The sequence below is a fragment of the Cupressus sempervirens genome, chromosome 7 (genome assembly GCF_028749045.1).
Source record: "Cupressus sempervirens isolate cs-2001-9-10 chromosome 7, ASM2874904v1, whole genome shotgun sequence".
Classification (NCBI taxonomy): domain Eukaryota; kingdom Viridiplantae; phylum Streptophyta; class Pinopsida; order Cupressales; family Cupressaceae; genus Cupressus; species Cupressus sempervirens.
In genome coordinates this window covers 278,311,286-278,336,759 of record NC_143124.1, presented here as the reverse complement: position 1 = coordinate 278,336,759, position 25,474 = coordinate 278,311,286, and the positions used below count along the sequence as shown (strand labels likewise).

The 25,474-nt window shown below is 36.3% G+C and overlaps 1 protein-coding gene across 2 annotated transcripts in view; it reads right to left on the bottom strand.

The window, feature by feature from the left end:
* Positions 1–3,829: 3,829 nt before the first annotated feature.
* Positions 3,830–25,474, bottom strand: part of LOC149546501 (beta-galactosidase) — a 252,804-nt gene continuing 231,159 nt past the window's right edge. For both annotated transcript variants that reach the window (XR_016353739.1, XM_089791227.1), the window contains one exon: positions 3,830–4,287. Coding sequence is in view for 1 of the 2 variants with exons in the window: in XM_089791227.1 (XP_089647353.1) it covers positions 4,119–4,287 (169 nt within the window). In the remaining variant the exon portion in view is untranslated. The remainder of the gene's footprint in view (positions 4,288–25,474) is intronic.

Sequence of the window (25,474 nt, the reverse complement as noted above, 5' to 3'; positions counted from 1 at the left end):
CTCGTGAAATGAATGGAAAACTTAGCACGAGTATTGGATCTAAGTGATGCTCACAGAGGTGAAGCAGCGAGACTTCCTAGGAAGTCACCCATCCCAATATTGATCCAACTTGAGCACACTTAACTATAGAGTTTCTTCAATGGTTAAACCATCACCAAGTGTTGTGTCTTATAAACCATTCATTAGAAAGCTCATTGATCTCATCATTTGATAAGGAGACATTTTTCCGCAAGTCAATTTGTGATATTTCTATCAAGATTTAACTGTGTAGTTTTTTAGTCAAACTCATTGACCCATGTAACATAAATAGTGGCTCACATGAACCCATTTCTCATGAGAATGAATGAGAAACTTAACACTCATTAGATATAAATGATGCTCAAAGAGGTGAAGCACTAGGACTTCTTTGGAGGTCACCCATCCTAGTACTACTTCAACTTGAGTGCACTTAACTATGAAATTTCCTCCATTGTTAAACTTACTCTGCTTGCAACCTTTTTCCACAAAACCTTCAACAAGTGTTGTGCCTTATGAACCATTCATTAAAAGACCCTTAAGCTTATCAATTGATAAGTAGTAATACCTTTTCATTGTGTAAACCTCCAAAGCATCTCCTCAATTGACAACATCCAAGATAAATATTTTTCATGCATACTTTTGTTGTCAAAGAATTTCTGATTATTTCATTTTAGTGCATTAAATAGATGGAAGAAGTTGTATGTTTCATAAGACTTAGTTAGACTTCTATTTGTTGACCGAGACTTGTGAAATTTACAAGCATAATGATATTGGAGCATGAAACATAATTTTAATTTATGTCTTCAAAACACATTGCTGACTACCTCTTTCTTCAATAATATTTACTACTAAATCTCTTGACATAGAGTTAGTGCCATAAAACTTTGCTAACATTCAAATATCACTAGATTTAAGAATTTTAATATTCAATATCATTCCGGACATCATTTTTAAATTTATGAAAATAGCATAAGGAGAGAGATATCTTTCCTCATTAAAAAATTAATTAATTGTCGAATCCAACTTACAGAATTAGGCAATTAGTTTGAGCATCAAACAAAAGACAATTTTAAATAGAATGGTGTTGTGGTCTCATCTGTAGTTCTTTGGCAAATGTTATTAGTGTGTAAGAAGGTATTATTTCCTATTTTCTTCTTGGCATAAAATATTAATACTGTAGAATTTGCAATTTTTTTGATACAGTTATAAATATTTGCCTAAACATTTTTCCTTGTTTCCTGAGATTATTTTGCTCAAAAATTAAATTTGTTTTGAATTAATGACTTTCAGCTGATATTCATGGCTAAGGCAACAGTTATTAACAGATCATAGGGGAGAGGTGGACATTTTAATGGGACAAATTTGTAGCAATCTTCTGCAAAGTTCGAATCTTGTATCTTACACAAAAGTATGGCGTGGAAAGGGAACTTTTTGACAAAATTTCTCAACAAGATTTATTTCATGAAACACGATGTGTGTAAAAAACAATTGTGCACATGAATCAAAGAGAAGGGTGAAGATAACATACCAGCATACTATCTTCCTAATGTAGAAGTGTGCTAAAATGGGGCATGGGCATCCGGTGAACACCATTGTTGGATGAATTGCCAGCAAAAGAATTGAAAACCCCCTTTGAAATGTCGTCTTAAACTGACTGCAAGATGTGCCCAAAATGGACTTCTTGAAAGTGCTTTAAGAACTTTAAGCAACACAACTGGCAGCAACCGTTTCCCAACATTCTCCCTGCCTGTGATAAAACAAAAGCTTCTGATGCAGGTTACAAAACTCCTTCAAAGCATAAATAAGGTTTTTTTCTTATGTTCCCCCGAGTTCCCAGGACGGGGACGGCAGGGGACAGCAGGACAGGTTTCTGGGACGGCATTTTTTTTGCCGATTTTGGGGACGGCGGGGGACGGCAAATGGGGACGTCAAAAGTGACATTTTTTTTAGTTTTTTTAATTTCTTGCGTGTTAAAAAATTGAGGACGGATGCAAGTCCCCAATGAAGTTTCTGGGACGGGGACGTCCCCATCCCCGAAATACTGGTTTTTTTGGAGGGGACGTGTCCCCGAGGAACATAGTTTTTTTCCTATATAGAAAACACTCCGGTAGCTATGTACGGAAAGTGTAGAAGCAAAAACAAGGCATTTGATCTCTTTGATCAGCTAGCTACAGATATGCTCACTCTAATGTAATGCATGCAAGAGTTTTTTTTTTTTTTTTTAAATAGATTTATTTTCTATTTTTGCTTTTAAATCCAAACTTCTAAAACAGCTGACTGGTTGATATAAAACCATATTTTCTGTGACCTCCCTGCCCATGATAGACTTATGCCTACCAGTAGAATGAGGTAGTGGCCAGGAATAACTATCTCTTCCTTTTCCCATGTGCAAATAAAACTAATCTTTTCTATATGGCTACATCTTCCATTTTGAGTTGTCGGGTCCGGGATCTTCTAACTAGTGTCAACCTTCCATTTTATAATTAGATAATAATACTTAGAAAATTATATTGTAGAACTTTATTTATAATATATTTTTTTTATGATATTCACACTCTTAAATTCTTTTTTATTGTTAAATTGTTGTACTCACTACATCTTTTCTTGTCTATCACAATCTTTGTTCTTGAACAATCTTGCAATTGTACAACACTTTGAATATGTAATAAATTAAAATACTAATATCATTACAAATGATACTAGTATAGATATCTTAAATAAATAAATTTAAAGAAACAGATATCAATTATAAAAATACTTAAAATTATTATATTTCAATGTATCTATATTTGTTTTTTGTCACTCTTATAATTTTGACAAATCATATCTTTATTTTTTAACTTTTTATGTAGCATTTATGAAATTATTTTTTAAAGTATATAATGTCTATTATAAATATTGAAATTTTAACTTGCAAATGGTTGTCAAATTTAACCTCAAATGTAATTGTTAACATTAATGCACTCACACATCATAATCCACCCCATTTTGTCATTGTAGAATGTCTATAACATTAATTAGTACTACTAATGATTATAATACTAAGATAACTACCTATTATAGTCTTATATATGTTAGTATCAATATTGAGTAATTTCACTCAATAATTCCACTTGCTTTATTAAACTTAATGCATTAGCTTATCTCTGCATGGTGGCGCTGAACAAGAGAGTTAATCATTACTATTTTACAGAGTACCTTGTGGGAGAAATAGCTAATATTCTTGTAAGATATCCTTAATTTTTCACCAGTGTTATCTTAGAGGGACAAATAGAAACATTTCTAGAATATAGTTAAAAAAACATTTTTAACTCAACAATAATCAATTATTAAAAACATTAGAACTCTGAATCATCATCACCAATCAATAACGGTTTCCATTTACTTCATACTACATCGATACAATCCCACTACGCTATCTATATAAAAAGTAAGACGTCTTGTCCTATTGTAATATCATACAACAACAAAGTCACTTAGCACATTCAATTTTACTTAAAGCATGTACGATTTTAAAAGCATGTAGTGGCTTGTTTTTCTTTCAACATATGTACTGAAGCCAAAACTAAATATCCATATTGCCAAAGTCAAGTATCTCAAGGTTAGTAAAATTCTTAGAAATTAAATTGACATTTCCCACACATCATAACCATACTGAAGATATGTCCAAGTCGAACATCCACAACATCAGAATCAAGTGAAGTACCTCTCGCTAGCATTAAAAAAAAAGGCATTAAAAAAAAAGTATCTAGGACCCATCTACAGGTGGGGCCCCACAGAATGATGAGGGTACAGCAAATGCAATCATAACTTGAAAAAAAAAATCAATAAATTACAATTTTTTCTCAAGATTTCATGAATTCAAATGTGTAACTATATGATAATAATTTTGTATGCTCGAGCCATTTACAATCTCTATATCTTTTCTTACGAAGTTAGACTATTGTTATCATCTATAACGAAATAATAGATAATGCCAAAATGCATCGTGTTTGGAAGGTTCAACATTTTGCAAGCAAAGCTATTTTCTGTAAACATTCCGTATTGATTAACTGGCATAAACCTCCTGAGCTAAATGATATCAACAATGGGATTCTCAGCTACATGATATCATCAATGGGGTGTAAGCTTTTCGGGAGTGCTTCAAAGTTCCCTGAAGTAACATCTGTTTTCAACATGGGCCGTTTGTGCTGATTTTGTAGAATTTGCTCAGCAACATGTTGTTTTGTGGGGGTCACCATCACATAATTTGGATCAGCTCTTTCATAACTGTATATCACATAAGAGACCAGAGGCCACAACATACAAATTATGTCAATTTCAAGCATAAAAACAGAACCTAAAAAAGAACATTATAGGCAAAAATTGTGTTAAAAATAACAAACATCGTATATCATAACAAAGTATAGCTACAACAGCCACATCGGGGTTTATATTTGGTGAGCAACAAAAGTAGAGGTAATGATGAACTGGTTTTAACCTTAATGATAAGATCACGGGTTTTAAACCATATGTTTCTAGTTTATGACATGTGATATATTTGATACATTATTCTCCATTTGATATATATTCTACATCTATGATTTAATTAGATCATTCGAAAGTGATTTGATTAGATCATTCAATTTAATGATTAGATTGTTAGATGATAAAATTTAGGTAAGTCACAAAACAAGAAATAAAGTAGATCAATTAATCAATTGAAAAGATTTCAAATTGCTTTTAAAACAAAAAAAACTCTTATATTTTATAAGTCTCCTTCCCTTTTCTTCAAAAACAGCAAACTTGAAGAAGATTTTGAATTGATTTCAAAATTAAAAAACAATTCTTATCATATCAAATGCAAATAAAAATTAAAAAATTAAAAAAGTTGGCCAACAGGGGCTTCAAGCGAAGCTCCCTTAGCCAAAATTCGGCAAAGCAAAAAGGTGTCAGATTTCGCCCAGGGGGCTTCATTCAAAGCCCCTCCTGGGCCACCAGATTTGCTTGCACGAAGGGTCCATAGGCCTTTGCGTGAAGGGCTCTTGGCATGAAGGCATAAAAAATGACATTTTCATTGAAGTCCTTGAAATTTCTGTCAAATTTTGCCTTTCTTGTTGAGGGAGTAAGGATCAGAGACAGAAATTTAACAATCTTTTATATCAGATTATATCAGGTGATAGCGTTAAACTTTATCACAGATTTATATATATCTATATTCTTCCTTGAAGAATAATATATATTAATAATTATCTCAACCTTGACTGAGATTACAATAATATTGTGATCGTAAATATATATATATATATTCAGAACTGTATGAAGAATCTGATTCGAATGATCACTATGAATTGCCTTTTAATGATAACAATATATTGTGTATTGTATGCTTGCTGTAGGTAACAGTATTGCTTCCTTTATTGATATATTACCTAAGCAAGCATCGATATTCATATTATATATATTCTAAGGAAGAGTTATGCCCACGTAGGGACATGACTCCTCCGTGACTTATGCCATGGGAAGTCATGGCCCTACGTGGCCATAATTAATAGTCTTCCTTATCAAGGTATATTTCAATGTACCGATTCAAACTCGGCACTTATCGTGCTTGATGTTTATGTCACTAATATCGGGCATTAATATGATACGATATCATATATGAATTACTTATGAAGCCAGATAATGGGTACTCTTAGGAATGTTAATCATTCTTCTGTTAAGTAGACAAGTGTATATATATATATATATATATATTACTATTAAATTATTTGCTCAAGACTATATATATAAATGTATGTATGTACATTGTATATATATATATAATTATATATAATTCACATTACACATACATATATATCAATTTAATAATAATATATTCAATGCTTCAATCCGTATGAAGTTATATTCTTAACACTCCTTCATAACAAAAGAGGATTGAGTTGTCATAAGTATTTCATAATGAAAACATCTCAAAGACATTCTTTTGATATGTGCACTGATATCAACTTTGTAATGCTTATTAATAGAATATGTTGTCTTAGAAAGACATGAGTTATCTGATTCCCAGCACTTCAGAAATACAACTAGCATGATGTCTATCAAATAACAACCTTGATCTTAGGATGGTAATATAGTCTCCAATATCACAAGTATCACAAACTCTGACACATTCAAGGACATCAACTTAGTAACACGATAATTATCATGACCTCCGACATATTTTGGGACAACAATTTAATGTAGTCTGTCATGATAAATAGAACAATATCAGTATCATGATTCCCAGCCCATCCCAAGACATGAATTTAATGTCAATCATGAAACCAACATACCACTGATATAATTTTCATGACTTCCGGCAATCTTGATCTCAAAACAATATAGTTTTAACAAGAATCATGATCTCCAGCTCACTTTGGGACTAATGTAGTCTATCATGATTCACTTATTGTCATGATTTCCGGTATTTTCCAGAACAACAAGTTAATGTAGTCTATCATGACAATGGATCAAGAACTCAAGAATTCAACAACACAAGTAGCATCATGATTTCTAGCTCACTTCGGGACAACTTAATGACGTCAATCATGACACTTCTGTTATCATAGTTTCTGGCACATTCTGGGACAAAAACTTAACGAAGTCTTATGATAACAAGTAATCAAAATGTCATGATCCCCATCATAAAAAGTATCATGATCTCCCGCCCTCGGGGACAGCAACGTAATGTAGTCTATCATGATACATTTTTTATCATGATCTCTGACACTCCGGGACAACAACTTAATGTAGTCTATCATGATAACAAGTCAAGCCATTGTTAAGATCATGACCGTGCAATAGCGACTATACACAAACATCAATGAAAGAGCATCACCTCTCATGATGCTTTCCAATAGAATTATTTATTAACTCACATGATATCCACCATGAACCGAGTCAGAGGATGGATCCAACATAGCCGCTCCTAGAGGTAGGAACAAGCGTTTTCACCTAAGGCTTCTCTCTCGTAGAGGAGAGGACATTAGAAAGAGTTTCACTTCGAACTTCTCCCTCTTAGAGAGGAGATCATTAGCAAGGGATTGTACCTCAAAATTCTTCATTTGAACAACGATCTTGGGAAGTCAGGTCTTCTAGTTACTCCTTTAGAGGCTCTCTTCACCCAAGGATGCCTATTCGACTCCCTCTGAATCTGATATTAATCTTTTGACTTTCTAGTCAAAAGTCAGTAATTCCTTATGATGTATACAGGGGTAGGCCCATCAAAATCATGCAATCACTCACATGTATGTTTAGACTCTTTTTGAATATCAATCTTTTGAACTCCTACATTTCCTTTCAAGAAGTGTTAGACTCCCTCCTAATGGAAGAATACACATCAAGAATATTCGCTTCAAGAACCTCACTTTATCTAGCCTGATCATTAGATGACTAACGAACTTTAGATCACAACTTCTTTAGAGTTGTTGCCATAAGATTTAGTCTGCACAATATTTGGTAAAGTACCAACCTTCTTTTCCAGCAAGAACCTCCTTAAACATAAAGGAAAGGATCAAGGCAAATAGCTCTTATAGTATGTATAGAATTACAAATAAGAGAGACTACAATGAGTAGATAAATGTCAAAGATAAGAATATTTATCTGCACATGAGAGTCTATAGAATTTGAGAATGGAACATCTCCTTTCTAAGGATGGTTCAAGTGGGAATGAAACATTTGTTATTATATCACATGAGATAAAAATCAAAATTTTATCTTCCACAAATTTTGGCTCCCACAAAATTCACCCTCCACAAAATTCGACTCTCACAAAATTCGCCTCCCACAAATTTCGCCCTCCACAAAATTCGACTCTCACAAAATTCGCCTCCCACAAATTTCGCCCTCCACAAATTTCGCCAAGCAAGAATAGTGCATATCTGCTCTTGCAAAATTGCCAACACCTTGAGAAGGAGAAGTGAGAAGTGAGGAGGAAATGGGAGAGAGGCCTCCACTTATACCCAACTTTCTTACTCCCTCCAAGCTAGCCGACTTGGACCCTGGGAGCAAGAAAAACAATAATTAATGCAAAATTATGGCCCACAATTAAATACTTAGCTTAAAATTATTTTTTTCATAATGAAAATTAACTTTTTAAGTTGCCATTTGGACCAAAATTGCAAAAAGAAAATAAATAATGCCTTAGAGGTGTTAAATATTTCCATTTAATGAAGATTTAGTAATTAATACGTCATTAAAATTAGATTTTGGCTAGCCAAAAGCCATTTTTCAATATTAAATTACTAATTTCATTAAAAGCTAAAAGATTTTCAAGGCAATTTTAATCTATTAACGCCAATTTTTTGCAATTTTTCTCCAAATCGATTTTGTTATGCTATTTAGAATTTTTTTGACAAAAATAAAATAAAATTGCTTCTAGAGCCAAAAATTGATTTTTTTGCAATTTAGCCTAATTTCTACAAAATTAAAATTTTCACCAAAGCAAAATTTGAGATTTTCCAAAACTCAAGTCTAACAAAATTTTCCCTTTTGAAAGATTATTCAAATTTACACAATTCTATCCAAATTTTCAAAAAAAAACGTCTACGTACAAATTTTACAATTTTATCCTGCCAAATATTGCTCTTTAAAATTGTTCGGCCCAAGGATGAAATTGGTTGCTTTGGAGAATCAAGCGGAACCGGGTGAAAATAAGCTAAGTTCCTCCCACTAGCCTGAAGGTGTCCAAGGCTCAAAAATTTTCAAAACTCAAAAAAAATTTGACAACCCAAAAATTCGCCAAGGCGACTAAAAAAAAAGGGGTCCCCAAAAATTTTGGGGTGATGGTGTGAGGACCTCACAATAGGTTCCTTCATGGTCATATGGTCAAGGTTCTCCAATATCCGTACGGGTTTCTTCCTGGCTGTATGATCAGGGTACCCCAATGTCTGTATGAGTTCTTTTGCTATGTGACCATATGATGCTTTCCTCTTTGCAACTAAACATAATCAATGCTCCTTCTAGTGCTTCCATACGAGTCGTACGACATTCTTCCTAGGCCTGGAGTGAGTTCCGTTATCCATACGATGATGCTTGAATTGGATTTCACTTGAGTAGTATGGTCGTACAAGGCACCTTGCTTTTCTTCTGGTTGCTCCTTCGTACATCGTATGGTAGTTTCTCCTTTTGCTTGTCTTCTTGCTGTACAAAAGGCTGTACGGTATCACAGTATCTTCTGCAACGTACTTTAGTGTGTCTTCTCTCGTCGTCCACTGTGCTCCAAGCATTGTACAGTGTTGTTCTCCTGTCCACGTTCTCAGTTGACCCTACAATACCTCTTAAAAAATCTTAATTGTCCGTACGGTGAGCTTATGTTCCTTTTGTGCTTTAAATGTTCTCAAGACCATACACTTTGAGTCCATATTTCCTCATTACGCATATTAATATTTCTCTTTTCTTCAGCTTCTTAAAAATTTAATATTCTATTTTACACTTTATTTTACATATATACACCAATATTTATTGTTCTTAGACTCTCTCTCAGTTGCTCATCCACGAAAGTGCGTTATTTCTTTTATGATAGACTTTCAACTTCAACCCATTCACTGCATCGGTTACTTCCTTCCCGTTGAGTGTCCATAATTTTATTGCTCTAATTATCGCCCACTTTGCAAATTTTATATGGCCCGACCCACTTTATTTTAAATTTGCTTGGTCCAATCTCATTGTGCCCATTATACTTCAGCACTAGTTGTCTCGATTGAAATTTGTTCAACTTCAAGTGCTTGTCATGCCATGCCTTATGCCTATTCTGTGTAACCTTCATGGCCTATTGTGCCTGCAATCGTCGCTCATCAAACTTATTTAAATTATACCATCCCTTCCTCGGACTTTCCATATCTCCAAGCTTGTTTTCAATCAAAGTCCTCAAAATTGGTACCATGAATTTCGTCGACTGCCACTCATTTCCATCAATAACTGTATTCTTGATTTTAGAACCTTCACTCCATATTGCTTAAGTTTTTATTAAGCCCTTCCTCTTTGTTTCTTGTGCAAACCATACGATGTGTTTTCCTTGCTGCTGGTACCTTTCTACTAAATCTGTGGTGCAACATAACATTTTCTTTCTACGTGGTCCATTCACCGTGTACCGTATGGTGGAATCTTTCCTTTTTTTGGATATGTACTGTATGTTCTTCCCTTCAGCTTCAGCTGTTACTGCCTTTCCTTCTTCCACTTCTCTGTATTCCTTCAGACATTCATTTTCCTCTCCTTTCTCACCTTTGTTGACCCTTAGGACCCCTAGGACCCCTCGTAATCCTCTAGTTGTCAGTGGAATAAGTCGTTCACTAAATCTAAGTCATCATCATTCGACTCTCCTAATCTCAACACTTTTTGTCTAGTTCCATTCTCTTCTTTCCTTCATCGTCATCTTCACCTTCTAAGTCTGACAACGCTACCTCCTCCCCCACCATCTGTGTGTGTAGGTCGATTATAAATCTTTTTCCTTCGTGTTCCATGGATAGAGTATTTCGTTTCCAGTCATGTTTCACTTTTGCTTGTACCAACCAATCCTGTCCAAGGATAGCATCATACCCTTTTCTTTTCTGTCGAATGACCACAAAATCCAATAAAAATGGTTGCGTTCCAATAGTTACCGGTTGTGCCATCAAGGTTCCCAATGGTTTGATCTTGTGCTGATCCGCCGTGAGCAATTGGAATGTTGGTGGCCACAACATAGGTTGTCCTAGCTTTTTCCATATATCTTCTGGTAACAAATTCATGCCTAACCCTCCGTCCACAATTGTGTCTATAAGAATAGTTCCCAGAATGCCCATCTCGACTACTACCGAGTCCCTTCTCGTCATAAGTTCCAGTAGCATTGGCTCTGTTGAAGTCGCTCCACTGCCCTCCTTTCCTATTTCCTTCGTTACTTTTGGAAGTGATATCATATTTAGAATCGTTGTCCGTAATTGGGGCATTGTAATAAGGTCATTTAATTTTATCGAAACTTCTGTTTCAATTACCTGCCTTATCATGTTTTGTTCAGCCAGGTTCCTCTTCGAGGTATCGGCAATGTCTTTTGCTTGCAACTTTCCTATTTCCATTTGTTTCTCCAACTCTGTTCATGCTTGCTGCAACCTCTTCTTTTCTTCCTCTGCATCAGGGTATTTTTCCTTTTTAGCTTGCTCATGTGTAATGGCTAGTGTTTCCTCATCGCATGTTTCGATGCTTAACAAATTTAACCCCTACTTCTGGCATTTTAAATCTTTGTGGTCTCCTAGACCACACCATCTGCATAATAGCTGCAGCGTCTCCTTCATGGTACAATCTCTGGTGAAGTACACCCAGAGGTTGCACACAACACTATATCATCAACCGTCCACTCGTGTCGTACTGTATCTGACTCCGGCCTCCATTGTTATTATTGTTATTATTATTACCACCTCTTCCACGCCGATTATTGTTGCGATAACCTCCTAAAGCTGCATTGTTGTTTGTGTTGGTTCCGGTGGACACTTCCTGTGTCAGTAATACTTGCTTGTGTCCTTTTAACTTCATGTTAAACGAGCACTCCTTTATGGAATGTCCCGCAACTTGGCAAATATCATAGAATTGTTTCTTTGGGCATGAACCCTTTTTGTGGCCTTCCTCTTTACAGTCTGTACACCACAATTCTCCCTTCATCGAGTTCGGATTCTTTTTCAAATTTTTGAATTCTTTCATCATTCGTAGCATATCCTTCTGTAATGCTCAAACTTTCTTACTTGAGTCTTCATCACTACTGCTACTTTCGGACAATGAATCGCCTAAATCCAACAATTTGTGCTTCTTCTTACCTTTTTTTGTTCGCTTTCCAAATCCATCACCCTATTATACACATCTGTGTATGATGCTAGAGGTATGATCTTCATTTTCTTCTTCAAAGCCAACTGTAGCCCCTCAACAAACCATAATTTTTTCAATCCATCAGCCTGTTGGCTCTCCATCTTCTCCATCAACTCTTTTAGCCGTCTTGCATAGGCATGGATTGTTTTGTTCTTTCATTTCTTTGTGCAGTATATTTCTGCTACAATTTTGTTATCATCCCGTAGCAGTCGACACTCTACTATGAACTCCTTTCTGACTTCTACCCATGTAGTCAATTTCTGAGGATCCGTATCTGCAAACCAATCAATTGCCACACCTCGCAGGGTCGTTGGAAACTGCCAGACCCAATCATCCTCGTTTGTTACACCATTAACTATCCATATTGTTTCACATGTGTTGCAGTATCTGATTGGATCTTTCATTCCGTCACCATTAAACTTCAGTAATTTCTCCTTTGGTCTTGCCATTACTACTTTCTTCTAATTCTGTGGTACTTGTTGTGTACTCGCATTGTTCTACACACCTACGTCATTCTAAGCACCCGCATTGTTTTGCACACCTGCATTGTTCTGTACATCCGCGTTGCTTCGGACAACCGTCCTACCTCCAACAACCGCGTTACCTAGTGAGAAGAGATCTTCCTCAAGCAAAGTTGTTCGATTCTCTCCCTGTATCCATTCTTCATGTGTATCGGGAACGAAGAGTTCACTCCACGCTCATGCTCCTTCAATACTTTCAACCGTGTGTCACTTCCCTTTCATCCGGATTCTCTACCCTTGGCGTATACAAGTTAAGGAACTCCTCCCTTGTCTCTTCCACCAAATTTAATCGCTGTCAAGTCTCTTCTAGCAATTCCTCAACACTCCTCAATCCTTAGATGTCCATGGGCAATCTGCTAAAGCTTCTATCTGCGCTCCGCTATTGTGCTAAAATTAATACTTCTTGTGTTGTGCGTATTTCATCCTTATCTTTTATCTTATTTCTATCCTTGTTAAGCAAATTAGGCATGAATCTTCATCACACTTCGTTCCAGGTTCGACTGGCAACGGTGCCAAATGTTTAGCGTACAGGGTAGAAGGATACTTATCACATGTAGTATAGCAAGATATAACACAAAACAGATACTTTATTCATATACAAAATAAGCACTTCACTGCTTACAATATTATTAAGATAATTACAATAATGATTATTACAATTCTAAAGTCCCTTCCGAACAGTGTACATATACTTTCCCGAAAGGGTGACTCAACCATTACATGCCCGTTTGGATACTATTCTACCCGTCAGCTACAATATAGAATCTACCGACAACAATGTCTCTATTTTTAGCAGGTTCCTGCAGTTGGCCAAGTTAATTCACCATCACGACCCTCATAAGCTAACAATAGGATTTGAGGATCTTAGTTGTGTGGTTATAGGCTTTCCAACAGCCTATGGTGTGTTTTGGCTCCATTTGAGGGACATACTATTTATAGTAAGTCAATCTGTTGGTTCCAATGAGCATAGTTGAGTTAGAGGAGTTGAAAAATGCTCTCAGTTTTTATTTCGGGCTACCAGTTTGAGCTCCAAGAATCTTGGAGGGGGCGTCTATTTATAGTAAGTCACCCTATCAGGTTCATTCATTATCTTTCATCATCAGGAACACTTTAGTGTTGTTCGATTTTGATTCTAATGCCTTTTCAGTTGTTTTCGCAAGACAAGTGAATTATTATTATTATTCATATAAATACATTGAGGTTGTTATTTTTGATAGTGTTGTTCATTGGTCACCTCAGTAACATAGCTCACTGGAATCGGGACAAAAAGTTTTAAATCATGGGAATAAGATACAATGGCCTTAAGTGTCAGAATTTTAAGTTATGGTGGCAAAGGTCATTTTCGGAGCCAAAAACAATTAATAATTAGTTTATAATGGCACTTTATTATATTTTAATTTTATATGTTGCAAGCTTCCTAAGTGAAGTTAATTTGGGAAACTTTGTGCCATTTGGATATTATAAATATGAGCTTATTTGATGAGTAAAGCATCCGATTGTTTATTTTCTTTTGTTGTCTGCGAAGAGTTTCTGAGTTTGCCGATTTCTTTGCCCTTGCTGAAGTATAAGGGTTTGGAATTAAGAAGTGCTTGGTAATTCACAGCTAAGGTATTGTGAATTAATTCTGAGAACTATCCTAATTAAATTATAGTATTTCCCGACTATTATCTACTGTATCTGGGAATTTCATTGTGGCCAAAGAATTTGTGATTTGGAATGCCATTATTGTCTGTTGTTTGGCATGGTTAAAGAGGAATGTACTGTGGTTTTCGTCCTTGTATTTAGCAGTGATTTCAGACTTGTGGAAGGCTGCAATCAGTTATTGGAGGGCAGCAATCAGGTTTTAGAGCACCTACGATTATAAGCGAGAAGCATGTATTTTTAAAACCTACAAGTAAATTGGATTATTTCTTGAGAGCTGCAATCCATATTTCATCTGTTAGAAATCAATTTCTAGGTTTATTATTATATTCTTGTAAATTTCTAGAAGTCAATTTTTAAATTGGATATTAGTAGCATTATCATCAATTATAGAATTACTTCTGAATTGTTTAGTGGTGTTCATTTGTCCAAATTGATAAAGACTTAATCAATTAAAATTGTGAACTGGTTGTGAATTTAAAGCATTTTTTATTGAGTGATAATAATTTGCCTACCAAATGTTTGACAAAATATCAAACTGTTGATTAGCAAAAGCAAATTGATGTTTGTTAAGGGTATAGCCTGTTGAGGGTTTTTATAGTGGTATCAGAGCGGTTTCCTGCCAGCCTGCAAGAATTGGGCTCAGTCTTTATTTTGTTCGGTGCTGACTTTGAATATTTTTAGATTTGATTTCTAGAGTGACCAGCACTTTATTTTCTCCAGCTATGGACAGACATAGGACTAGCAGTTCTAGAAGTCAAAGGAGTAATGAGGAAGTTATCGTAAAAATGAATACCTTGCAGGAGAGTTTGGAGAAACTAAAGCTTCATCAACAGAGGTTGGTGGAGAGCTTGTCAGATCCTGCGATAGTTGAGAGGGCAGCGAGGTATATGGTTTCCACCTTTAGAAGGCCAACATCAAGGTTGTAGGGAAGGAAGCTTGAGTTTTCCCCGACAAGTGTCCATGATGCTGATGTACCTATATTTAGTACAGCACGTACTAGCCCCATCCGCAGTGTTGATGATGGACTCATTTCACAAAGATTACTAGATGTGTCAATACCCTTGTAGATAGCAGTATTGAGCTTCAACAGGTTGAGGCTCCCAGAGTTGTTGCAACTAGTGCAAAGACAGTTGATGCAATTGTTACTACTGACACTTCTAGCTCTCTCAAGGAGGGGATAATTATTGTAGATTTGTTCGTGAATCATAGTGTTGCTCTAGTACAGGAGGCAACTGCTTCCTCAAGTGGGACCAATGCATGTATGAAGCCACCCAGCTATAATGTTGGTGATTTGTATGTTACAGCGGAGTCAGTAAATGTGGATGCAGATAGTATGGACACATCTGATGATATATTTGATGATGCTATGAGTTGCACCGGGGACGATATCCCTTGCCATGTGTCAGTTGATGACTCCAAGGAGGTTTTAGATGGGTCCCAAGATCAGTGTTTACAGGATCTATCCTTTGAGGTGGAAGCTGAGACGTGGGGATATTGATATTGTGAGGGCTTCCATTTCTTCATATGAGAAGTTGACTAAGGTACATAGTAGTTGTATCTCGAATGTAGAGTTGTGCAAGGTCGATAGCACACATGCAATGAGTGATCTTGTGGTGGGCAGTTCTGATTCGGTTTCCTATCACAGTGCAGTTAGTGAGACATAGAGCTTGCATAGGAGGCAAGAGTTACAGAGGCATCACGTGACTTGTCAGCTGAAGGTGAGTGATAGTGACATTTGTTCAGCTCTTGAGCATTATGATGCTATTCGTCAAATGCTAGCTACATCTGGTTGGGGCGCTCCTATGTTAGATGAGCACAATGATAGTAGCCTTTCCCTAGCAAAGGTTCATACGCTTCGAGAGGTTGTCAAGATCTTGAAGCATAGTTACTCATGGTTACCTTCTGGAGTGGGGTAGCACCTATTATGAGACGTTGCTAGGGAAACAGGAGGTAGCTAAGCTTACTCAGGAGCTTGAGGTGACTATGGACTTTCTTCAGTATACTCTGTTGGCTCTTCAATAGTCACAGTCACAGTTGGATGAGGTTACCGTGGAGTTAGAGCAGGTACAGTCAACATCAGCCCCAGACCTTGTTCAGTTACATAGTGTTTGGTGGTGAGTTTGCTTCTATGGTTGTAATGTCCCCATTTTAGCAGTTGACCAAGTGTGTGTGCGTTAGCCTTGTTCTACATGGTCCCGAGGGCTAACGAAGGGTTTAATGGGATCCTGGAGTGTTTTGGCCTAGTCATTTCCAGTTTGGGCCAAAACGAAGTTGATTTACTCAGTTTCAGGCATACTTACTATTTTTAGTAAGTTGGCAGGATACAGTGCAGGTCAATTTTGGTGATTGGATTTGATACTCCTAGGTGAGAGCTTTCCGATGAGCTACCACTCGCATTATTCGGAGTCTGATTGCTAATACATTTTAATGCCTGAAGTTTTATTAAAGTAACGTCTAATTTAATTGTAAAATATTAAAGTGCTACTTTAATATTTATTTTATGGGGATGTTTACCCAAGGGAGACACAAGGGGTATTTTAATATATGTTTTATATATTACACATCTTTTATCCCACATTGCCCATACGAGTTGAGCGGACCCTTGGAAATAGAATAAAAGGAAGCATTTGTGGCTTCATTAGACAGGTTGAATATGAGAAGAAATTGGTGTGTGAGTTGCAGCTCCGTTCTTGGCATTTGAGGACGTTTATCCTCTCTTGTAACATTCTAGATGTCATTCCCTTGGGGTTTGGCCTTTGGAATTCTTTGTTATCGGCTTCATTATCAGGCAGTTTAGTTGCATTTCCAGCTACAGGCAGATTTGGTATTTTGCTCATATCTTCTTCACTACTTGTCCGACGCTTATGCCACTTTGAGGGAATGATATTACGAAGGTAGTGAACTGATTGAAGGACAAAGTACTGTAGCAGCACTATTCATGCGGCACTGTAGCAGCAAGTTCGAAAGCATGGGCTGGAGTATTATGTCAATAATGCTGAAGTAATTAGTGAGTTGATAAATCTGCCATGTATTTGGTTTTATGAATTATGAAAATAACATTTTATTGGCAACAATTCATTTCCACTTTGCATATTATTGTAGTTTCTTTCTTGTTTATGTTGTATGATACCAACTCTATGCACAAAACACAACAAACAAATAAACGTTTGATTTCCGGAGTTATAAGGAGTTTAAAACATTAAACAAAGAAATAAGAGGTTGAATGCAAACTGTTTGACATAGTTCCTTTCAGCAATTTGGTTTAGTTTAATGGAACATTCAGGGGTGCCCATTACAATGGTTGGGGATGAGGGATGTGATGATGTGGCTGACACATCCATCCACATATGGGTGTAGTAGATACAAAGGAGGTGAGAGCATCACGGGAGCTGAGCTCTCATGGTGATTTGCTTCCTTCTACTGGAAGCAGATCTATTTCTTCATTTGATACAGCTGGTACCATTAGACAAATGGTAGTGCCACATTTTCAGAGGGATTAGTTGTGGGTTGCAAGGGAGCAGGTTGATGCTTCCACATATAATTTGTACTACACAGAGTCCTTCATGAAGTATCTATTGGAGAGTTCAGATGTGAGGGAGAATTCATAAAGAGTGTCTACGGGTACTCTAATTCGAGGCTCTCGTGCAATTCAAAGGTTGGTGGGAAAGATCGTAGAGACTCTATCTACTATGCTTCCCCATAGAGATTTTGAGGTTGGGTTTGTTGAAAGGGTTGCCTAGTATCCTGCCCGACCAATAGTTCAGAGTTAAAGATTGGAGCCATCTTTTGATTCCTAGTTTGATGATGATGAGCCCTTGATAGAGATTGGGATTTTTTATCAGCATTACACTATGATGAGTGCTCATCATTTTTATTTTGACCCACATGTAGAGGATTTGGTTTCATGTCGGTGTGGGTTGGCTCCATTTTCACGCCAACCATTATGGGATGGTTTAGCACTGTCTTTTGTAGATGGGATTGATAACTGCAAATTAGACCCCTTGCAGTATCTACACACCTAAGATAGTTTGGCAGAGGTTGGAGTTGGTGGTAGTGTTTTAGGTATCTATGCTTGTTACCATCTCCACAGTGCAATTGGGTGTGAGTATCAGTTTGATGGGGACTCAGGTGTGGACAGAGTTGGTATTTCAGTTGGGTTGAGTTTCGATGAGTTGTCTTCATCAACGCCACGGGTCAGTTTTCAGATGATTTTGATGTTGATGTCCGTTATTTGGGGGTTGGTGCTACAGGAGTTGCTTGTACACAGTAGGCATAGTACATAGTTCTATCTTCGGGATCCAAGTGGATTATGATGCCCATTTTGGTCTAGGATTGCTTGGGGACAAGCAATCTTAGGGAAGGAGGACTGTAATGTCCCTATTTTTAGCAGGTTCCTGCAATTGGCCAAGTTAGTTCACCATCGCGACCCTCGTGAGCTAACAATAGGATTTGAGGGTCTTAGTTGTGTGGTTATAGGCTTCCCAACAGCCTATGGTGTGTTTTGGCTTCATTTGAGGGACTTACTATTTATAGTAAGTCAATCTATTGATTCTGATGAGCTCAGTTGAGTCAAAGGAGTTGGAGGATGCTCTCAGTTTTTATTCTTGGCTTCCAGTTTGACCTCCAAGAATCTTGGAGGGAGTGTCTATTTATAGTAAGTCACCCCATCAGGTTCATTCATCATCTTTCATCATCAAGATCACTTTGGTATTGTTAGATTTCGATTTTGATGCCTCTTCAGTTGTTTTCGCAAGACAAGTGAATTATTATTATTATTCATATAATTACACTGAGGTTGCTATTTTTGATGGTGTTGTTGGTTGGTCACCTTAGCATCATAGCTTGTTGGAACGGGGACGAAAAGTTTTAAATCATGGGAACAAGAAACAGTGGCCTTACGTGTCAGAATTTTAAGTTATGGCAGAAAAGGTCATTTTTGGAGCCAAAAGCAATTAATAAATTAGTTTATAATGATACTTTATTATATTTTAATTTTATATGTGGGAAGCTTTCTAAGTGAAGTCCATTTGGGAAACTTTGTGCCATTTGGACATTATAAATATGAGCTTATTTGATGAGTAAAGCATCCAATTTATTTATTTTTTCATTGCCTGCGAAGAGTTTCTGAGTTTGCCAATTTCTTTGCCCTTGCTGAAGTATAAAGATTTGGAATTAAGAAGTGCTTGGTAATTCACAGCTGAGGTATTGTGAATTAATTCTGAGAATTGTCCTAATTAAATTATAGTATTTCCTGAATGTTATGTACTATACCTAGAAATTTCATTGTGACTGGAGAATTTGTGATTTGGAATGCCATTATTGTCTGTTGATTGGCGTGATTAAAGGGGAATGTATTGTGGCTGTCATCCCTATATTTGGCGGCGATTTTAGACTTGTGGAAGGCTGCAATCAATTATTGAAGGGCAGCAATCAAGTTTTAGAGCACCTGTGATTATAAGCAAGCATGTATTTCTGAACCTGTGAGTAAATTGGATTATTTCTTGAGAGCTGCAATCCATATTTCATCTGTTAAAAGGCAATTTCAATGTTCATTATTGAATTCTTGTCAATTTCCAGAAGTCAATTTTTAAATTGGATATTAGTAGCATTGCCATCAACTATAGAATTACTTCTGAATTGTTTAGTGGTGTTCATTTGTCCAAATTGATAAAGACTTAATCAATTAAAATTGTGAGCAGCTAGTTGTGAATTTAAACATTATTTATTGAGTGATAATAATTCGCCTATCAAATGTTTGACAAAATATCAAACTTTTGATTAGCAAAAGCAAATTGATGTTTGTTAAGGATATAGCTTGTTGAGGGTTTTTAGATAACCTTTGCTCAAAACATTCTGCAAAAGCTACAAGACAATCTTATAAAGGTAAGGAGATGTTATAAGTTTGAAGTCACGCCTCTCGAGGCCTGAGTCTTTGCAACAACCACTATCTGATGTCCTCTAGTAACCAAGTCTACCAAATACACCTCTACCTCATCTTCCTCCAACCGCATCTTTACCTCAGCCAAGTGCACAACCTTACCCATTGTTGGGCTCTCATCCACCTTGTGCACCACTAGCTCAATGACCAACTCTTATGTCCTATTCTTCTCCATAGGTGAGTGCTCAACCTCTACATCCATGATAATCAGAGGTTCCTCTTGTCGTGGAGAAAGAACTCTTGCACTGACTGGTTCTAAAAGTGACATTGCAAATCATTGCTTAAGCAAACAGATTGAAATTAGTCACAAATTACATACGATTGGATAGTGGGACATTATAGTGGTACTAGAGCATGATCCTACCATCCTATAGGGTAAATAGATAAAGGACATAAAAAAATTCTAATAAATCTAAATGTACATATACATATACTTAAATTATTAACAAGAATATATGGAGTGTTATATAAGTCACCTCGATTATCTAAACATGGTTTTGGGCAAACTCAAATAAGCACCATTAGACAATGGTCTATATATTAATTCTTTAAAGATGAGAAGGAATGTGTCTTAAGTTCACTTGACCATATTAATCAATACAATAAAATTGGCTAATAGATAATAGTAATGATATTTCACATATTCGATGAATAAAAATGCATATCTCATACATTCAAGAATATGGATTATCAAAACAATTGGAATGCAAAAATATCGACTAATTAATCATAATAAAATCAATTATTAACCATTTTTATTATTAATTAATATATAATATATATAATTACTAAATAATACTAAACAAGGGAGTCACCTAATAAATCATGATTATTGATAAATAACCAAACAAAATGTCATAAACCAAGTTGTTGACTTTTGGAAAGCTATGACCCATGTCGCATATAAATTGGGGTCAAAAACCACCGAAGAGGAAGAAATGGAAAGGAGACGAAAAACCACAATGGAGGGAGAATACTTGGAAAGGAAAGACGCTTTGATTTTCTTAAAAAGGAAAGAATTAAGGTTGGTCTCATATCTCTTCTAACTTCCTACAAATGCCAACCTAGGAAAAATATTTATATTCTTTCTTAGCAATATTTTATCAAAAGGAGTGTTGGAGATTGAAATTAGTCCCAAATTACATACAACCGAATAGTGAGACATTACACAAATAGTTGAAATTAAGTTAAAATGGTCTTTTAATTAAAAGGGACACAAGGTTACAATATTATATGAAAGTTGTCGATCAAAAGAATATTAAATGAAAGCATTCGTAGAAAAAAAACTGTGAAAAAATAGTAGAAAAGCATTCGCAAAAAAGGGTGCAAAAGCAATCCTAAAGAAACAGGGGAAAAAGTATTCTTGGAAAAAATAACGAAACAAAAAATTCCAATAAAAATGGAAAAGAATTTTTTTTTTAAATTTTTAATTCAACTTAATAGTTGAAGAGGGTTATAACTTTTTGGGAGTGATATAAAGGCAATTGCATGGAGCTCACTTTTTATGCTTACTTGGAGAGTTCAAGAGTTTGCTTGCTGAAGATTATTTCTCAAAGATTTGTGAGGGAAAAATTCCAATAAAAATGGAAAAGAATTTTTTTTTTTTTAAATTCAACTTAAAAGTTGAAGAGGGTTATAAGTTTTTGGGAGTGATATAAAGGCAATTTCATGGAGCTCACTTTTTATGCTTACTTGGAGAATTTAAGAGTTTGTTTGCTTAAGATTATTTCTCAAAGATATGTGAGGGAAAAAACCCTCACAATAAATAATATAAGCAATAGAATGATTTTATCCTTGCAAGGCATTATATTTATAAAATTTCAATGCAAAGGCTTCTTCACACTCAACGCCAAGTCTTCATGAGCAAACTTTTCACTTAAATGCCTTTCGCTTTATACTTAGGCACATATTTGAATAATATATTAACTCCCTTGGCTCCATAAACAACCTTGTCATCAATATTATGATAATGTGACACACAACGCCATTGTTTCCTGTGCCCAAGATTTAAAACTTTTCAACTATATCCAACCAGCTACGAAGCTAAGGTGACCAATATACAATAATAGCAAAAGTACTAACCTTAGCATTTTTAATTAAATAATAATCATTATTCAACTCTCTTGCGAAAATGATTGTAGAAGCATCATAATCGAAATCTGATAGCACGAGTAAACTTGATGAAGCAAGACGATGAATAAACTTGACAAGGTGTCTTACTAAAAATAAATGCTCCCTCCAAGATTCTAGGAGCTCAAACTAGAAGCTAAAAGTAAAAATTGAGAGCCTCACTGAACTCCTCTATCTCATTTGAGCTCATAAAAACAATATGTTGACTTACTATAAATAATAAGTTCCTCAAAACGGACCCAAAACACACCATTGGCCACAAGAGACCCTAATGACTCCACAAAAAGGTCCTCTAAACACTAGTATCAACCTACAAGGACCCAACAATAGAATAATCCATCAACTTTGTCGTAACTCAAATTTGGGAACATTACAATCTTCTTCTCCCTAAGCAATCCTAGAGCAAAACAAACATCACAATCCACTCGGATCCTTAAACCAAAGTAAGATCCCTATTGCGCACAACCGACACCTGTAACATCAACACCTAAATAACTGATATCAATAACAAAATCATCTGGAAACAAATTGTTGGCATTGATGGAGTAGACAACTCATTGAAACTCAACCCAACTAAAGCACCAACTCTGTCAACACCTAAGTCCTAATATAATTGACACTCACATCCAGCTGCATTGAGTAGATAGTAACAGCCATAGGTGCCTATGACAAAACCACTATCCCCATCCTCTATTGAGTTGTCCTAGATGTGTCGATATTGCAAGTGATCTAACTTGGAATTGTTGATCTGATTTGCAAAGGATGGTGCTAACCCATCCCACAATGGATGGTATGACCTGAGAGTCGATCCACCCAAACAAATCAACCAAGTCCTACTGGTGTGAACTAAAGGAGAAACTATGAGCACTCGCAACTGAAAACGCACGATAAAACGCTCCAATCTCTATCAATGGTTCATCATTGACAACTTTAGAATCAAAAGATGGCTCCAATCAAACCGACCCACAATAACTACTCAGACAGGATCTTGGGTATCCTCTGAGAAAACCCAACCACAAAATCTTTGTGGGGAAGCATTATAACCAAGGTCTCTACAATCTTTCCCACCAAACGTCGAATATAGCGACAACCTCAAATTATAGTACCCTCAGAAGCTATGTATGGTGTCTCCGTCAATTCCAGACTCTCAAGCGGATACTCCGTAAATGACTCTATGCAATAGAAATTATATGAAGCATCAACCTACTCCCTTGAATTCTACAACCAATCCCTCTAAATTGGGTCACTACCGTTTATTGCTATCAGCTATATGAGATGAAGTAATAGATTTTCTTTTGGTCGAAGGAAACAAATCCCCATGAGAGCTCGTCTCCAAATCGGATGATACCCTGCCCAAGTCTTGTTCTACATCATCTGTTAGTGTGCTAACTACTAGGAGACTTGATACAACAAGAAGCTCTCTACAATCCTCCACTAATGCACTCATCTAATCTATAACTAATACACTCATATCAAGGATGGATGTAACTGCATCCTCATCAAATCCATCATCCATATCCATGGAAGTCAACTCACCACAGACCACCACTATATGTATCTGAATTGGCTCTGGGGTTGGCATAGATTATACATACTCCAACTCCTAGAATGCCTCTCTCAACTATAGCTCCAACTCTAGCAGAGCCAACTCAGCCCTCTCCAACACCCTAACAATCGCCTTAAGCTCATGGGTGAGCTCAACCATCTCCTCTTTCCCTAACAATGCTTGATAACAAGTGCTACCCTACTCAAGAAGGTAATCCCTATCAGCTACTAGGTGTAAATAATTATGCTTTAAGATCCTAATAGCCTCTCAAAGTGAATTAATCTCTACTAGGGAAAAGCAACTGCCATAGTGTTGATTTGACAAAGAAGCACCCCAACCAAATACACCGAACATCTGTTGGATAGCATCATAATGCTCAAGAGTTGAAAAGGTATCACTATCGCTCATCTTTAGTTGTTTGGACACATGATGTCTCTGTATACCCTAGCTCCTATGTAAGCTCTCTGACTCACTAGTTGCATTGTGATAGGAAGTTGAATCCTCACTACTCACCACATGGTCACTAATACCATGTGTGCTAACAACCTTGCACATGTTCATCAACGAGGTAGTTTTATTGGGTACCTCTACCAATACCTTTGTAGACACCTAAAATTGTCCAAATCCTGTTTCCTAGCCAATTAAATAGATATTTATTATTATTTAATTCCCCTACCTTTAATTAAATAAATTTTACATTTATTTAATTATGTTCACCTTTCCTTTATTTAAATAAAGTAAGGTTTATTTAAATCCTAACCTATTCCCCTTGCATGCTAACCCATTCACTTTAATTAAGTACTTCGTTTACTTAATTAATTCCTTGCCTAATCCCACTTGGAATTAAATATTAAATTTAATCCTATTTGAGCACATGGCTCCTAACTTTAACTCTCACCTAACCTCACTTCCCTAACCTAACCCATCCTTCTAACCTAGGTCAATCCACTTATCCACTAATTAATCCTAGTTTCCCATCTAATCACATTACTAATCATTTGCACAATCCTAATCAAAGGATAAACTAACCCTAGTCACATGTGACATGTGACTCTTACATCTCTTACACCTTTGTCCCCCTTCACATGTGAACCAAGATGTCTCACACGTGTGAGAAACCTTGAGCCTCCAACCCTCTTACACATGTCATTGACCCATCACTTTCAAAGGTGTCTCACACATGTGTGAGAAACCTTGAGCCTCCAACCCTCTTACACATGTCATAGACATGTCACATCAAAGGTTGCTCACACATGTGTGAGGATCTTTCCCTCTTTGAATGGTCAAAAACCTAATCCACATGGAGTCTACTTGGCCTCCACCTCATGGACACCTCATCGATCTTGAGAGATCTTAGCTATTCATCTTGCATTTGGTCTTAGCCATCCATTGCATCCATTTTCCTATAAAAAGAGAGCTCTCTCCTCATTTCCAAAAGGAAGCACTAACTACCCCATTGTTATGCTGCAGGAATTGTGAGCAACCACATCTCATGAGCAAGAAAATCATCTACACTTGATGGTTTCATGAGTTTTGCATAGTGCTATTTTGATTTCATGTTATGCTTTTTACATGTTTATCTTTCATATTTTGAGGTTTGCATAATCATGTAGGAAGATGCATTTAGTTGCTTAGTGTTGATTCCGTTGATTACATTTTTATGCAATACATTTTGGCACGCCCGGTGGGACCCACTTCATGGGTTGGAACTAACTATCTAAGGTGTTTTAGAGTATTTTGTGAGTTTTTCAAGCTTGTAGGTTGAAGAAGCACTTGGAGATCAAGTTTCATGAAGAGCCTCTAATCGAGCCAAGGAGCTTATCATCG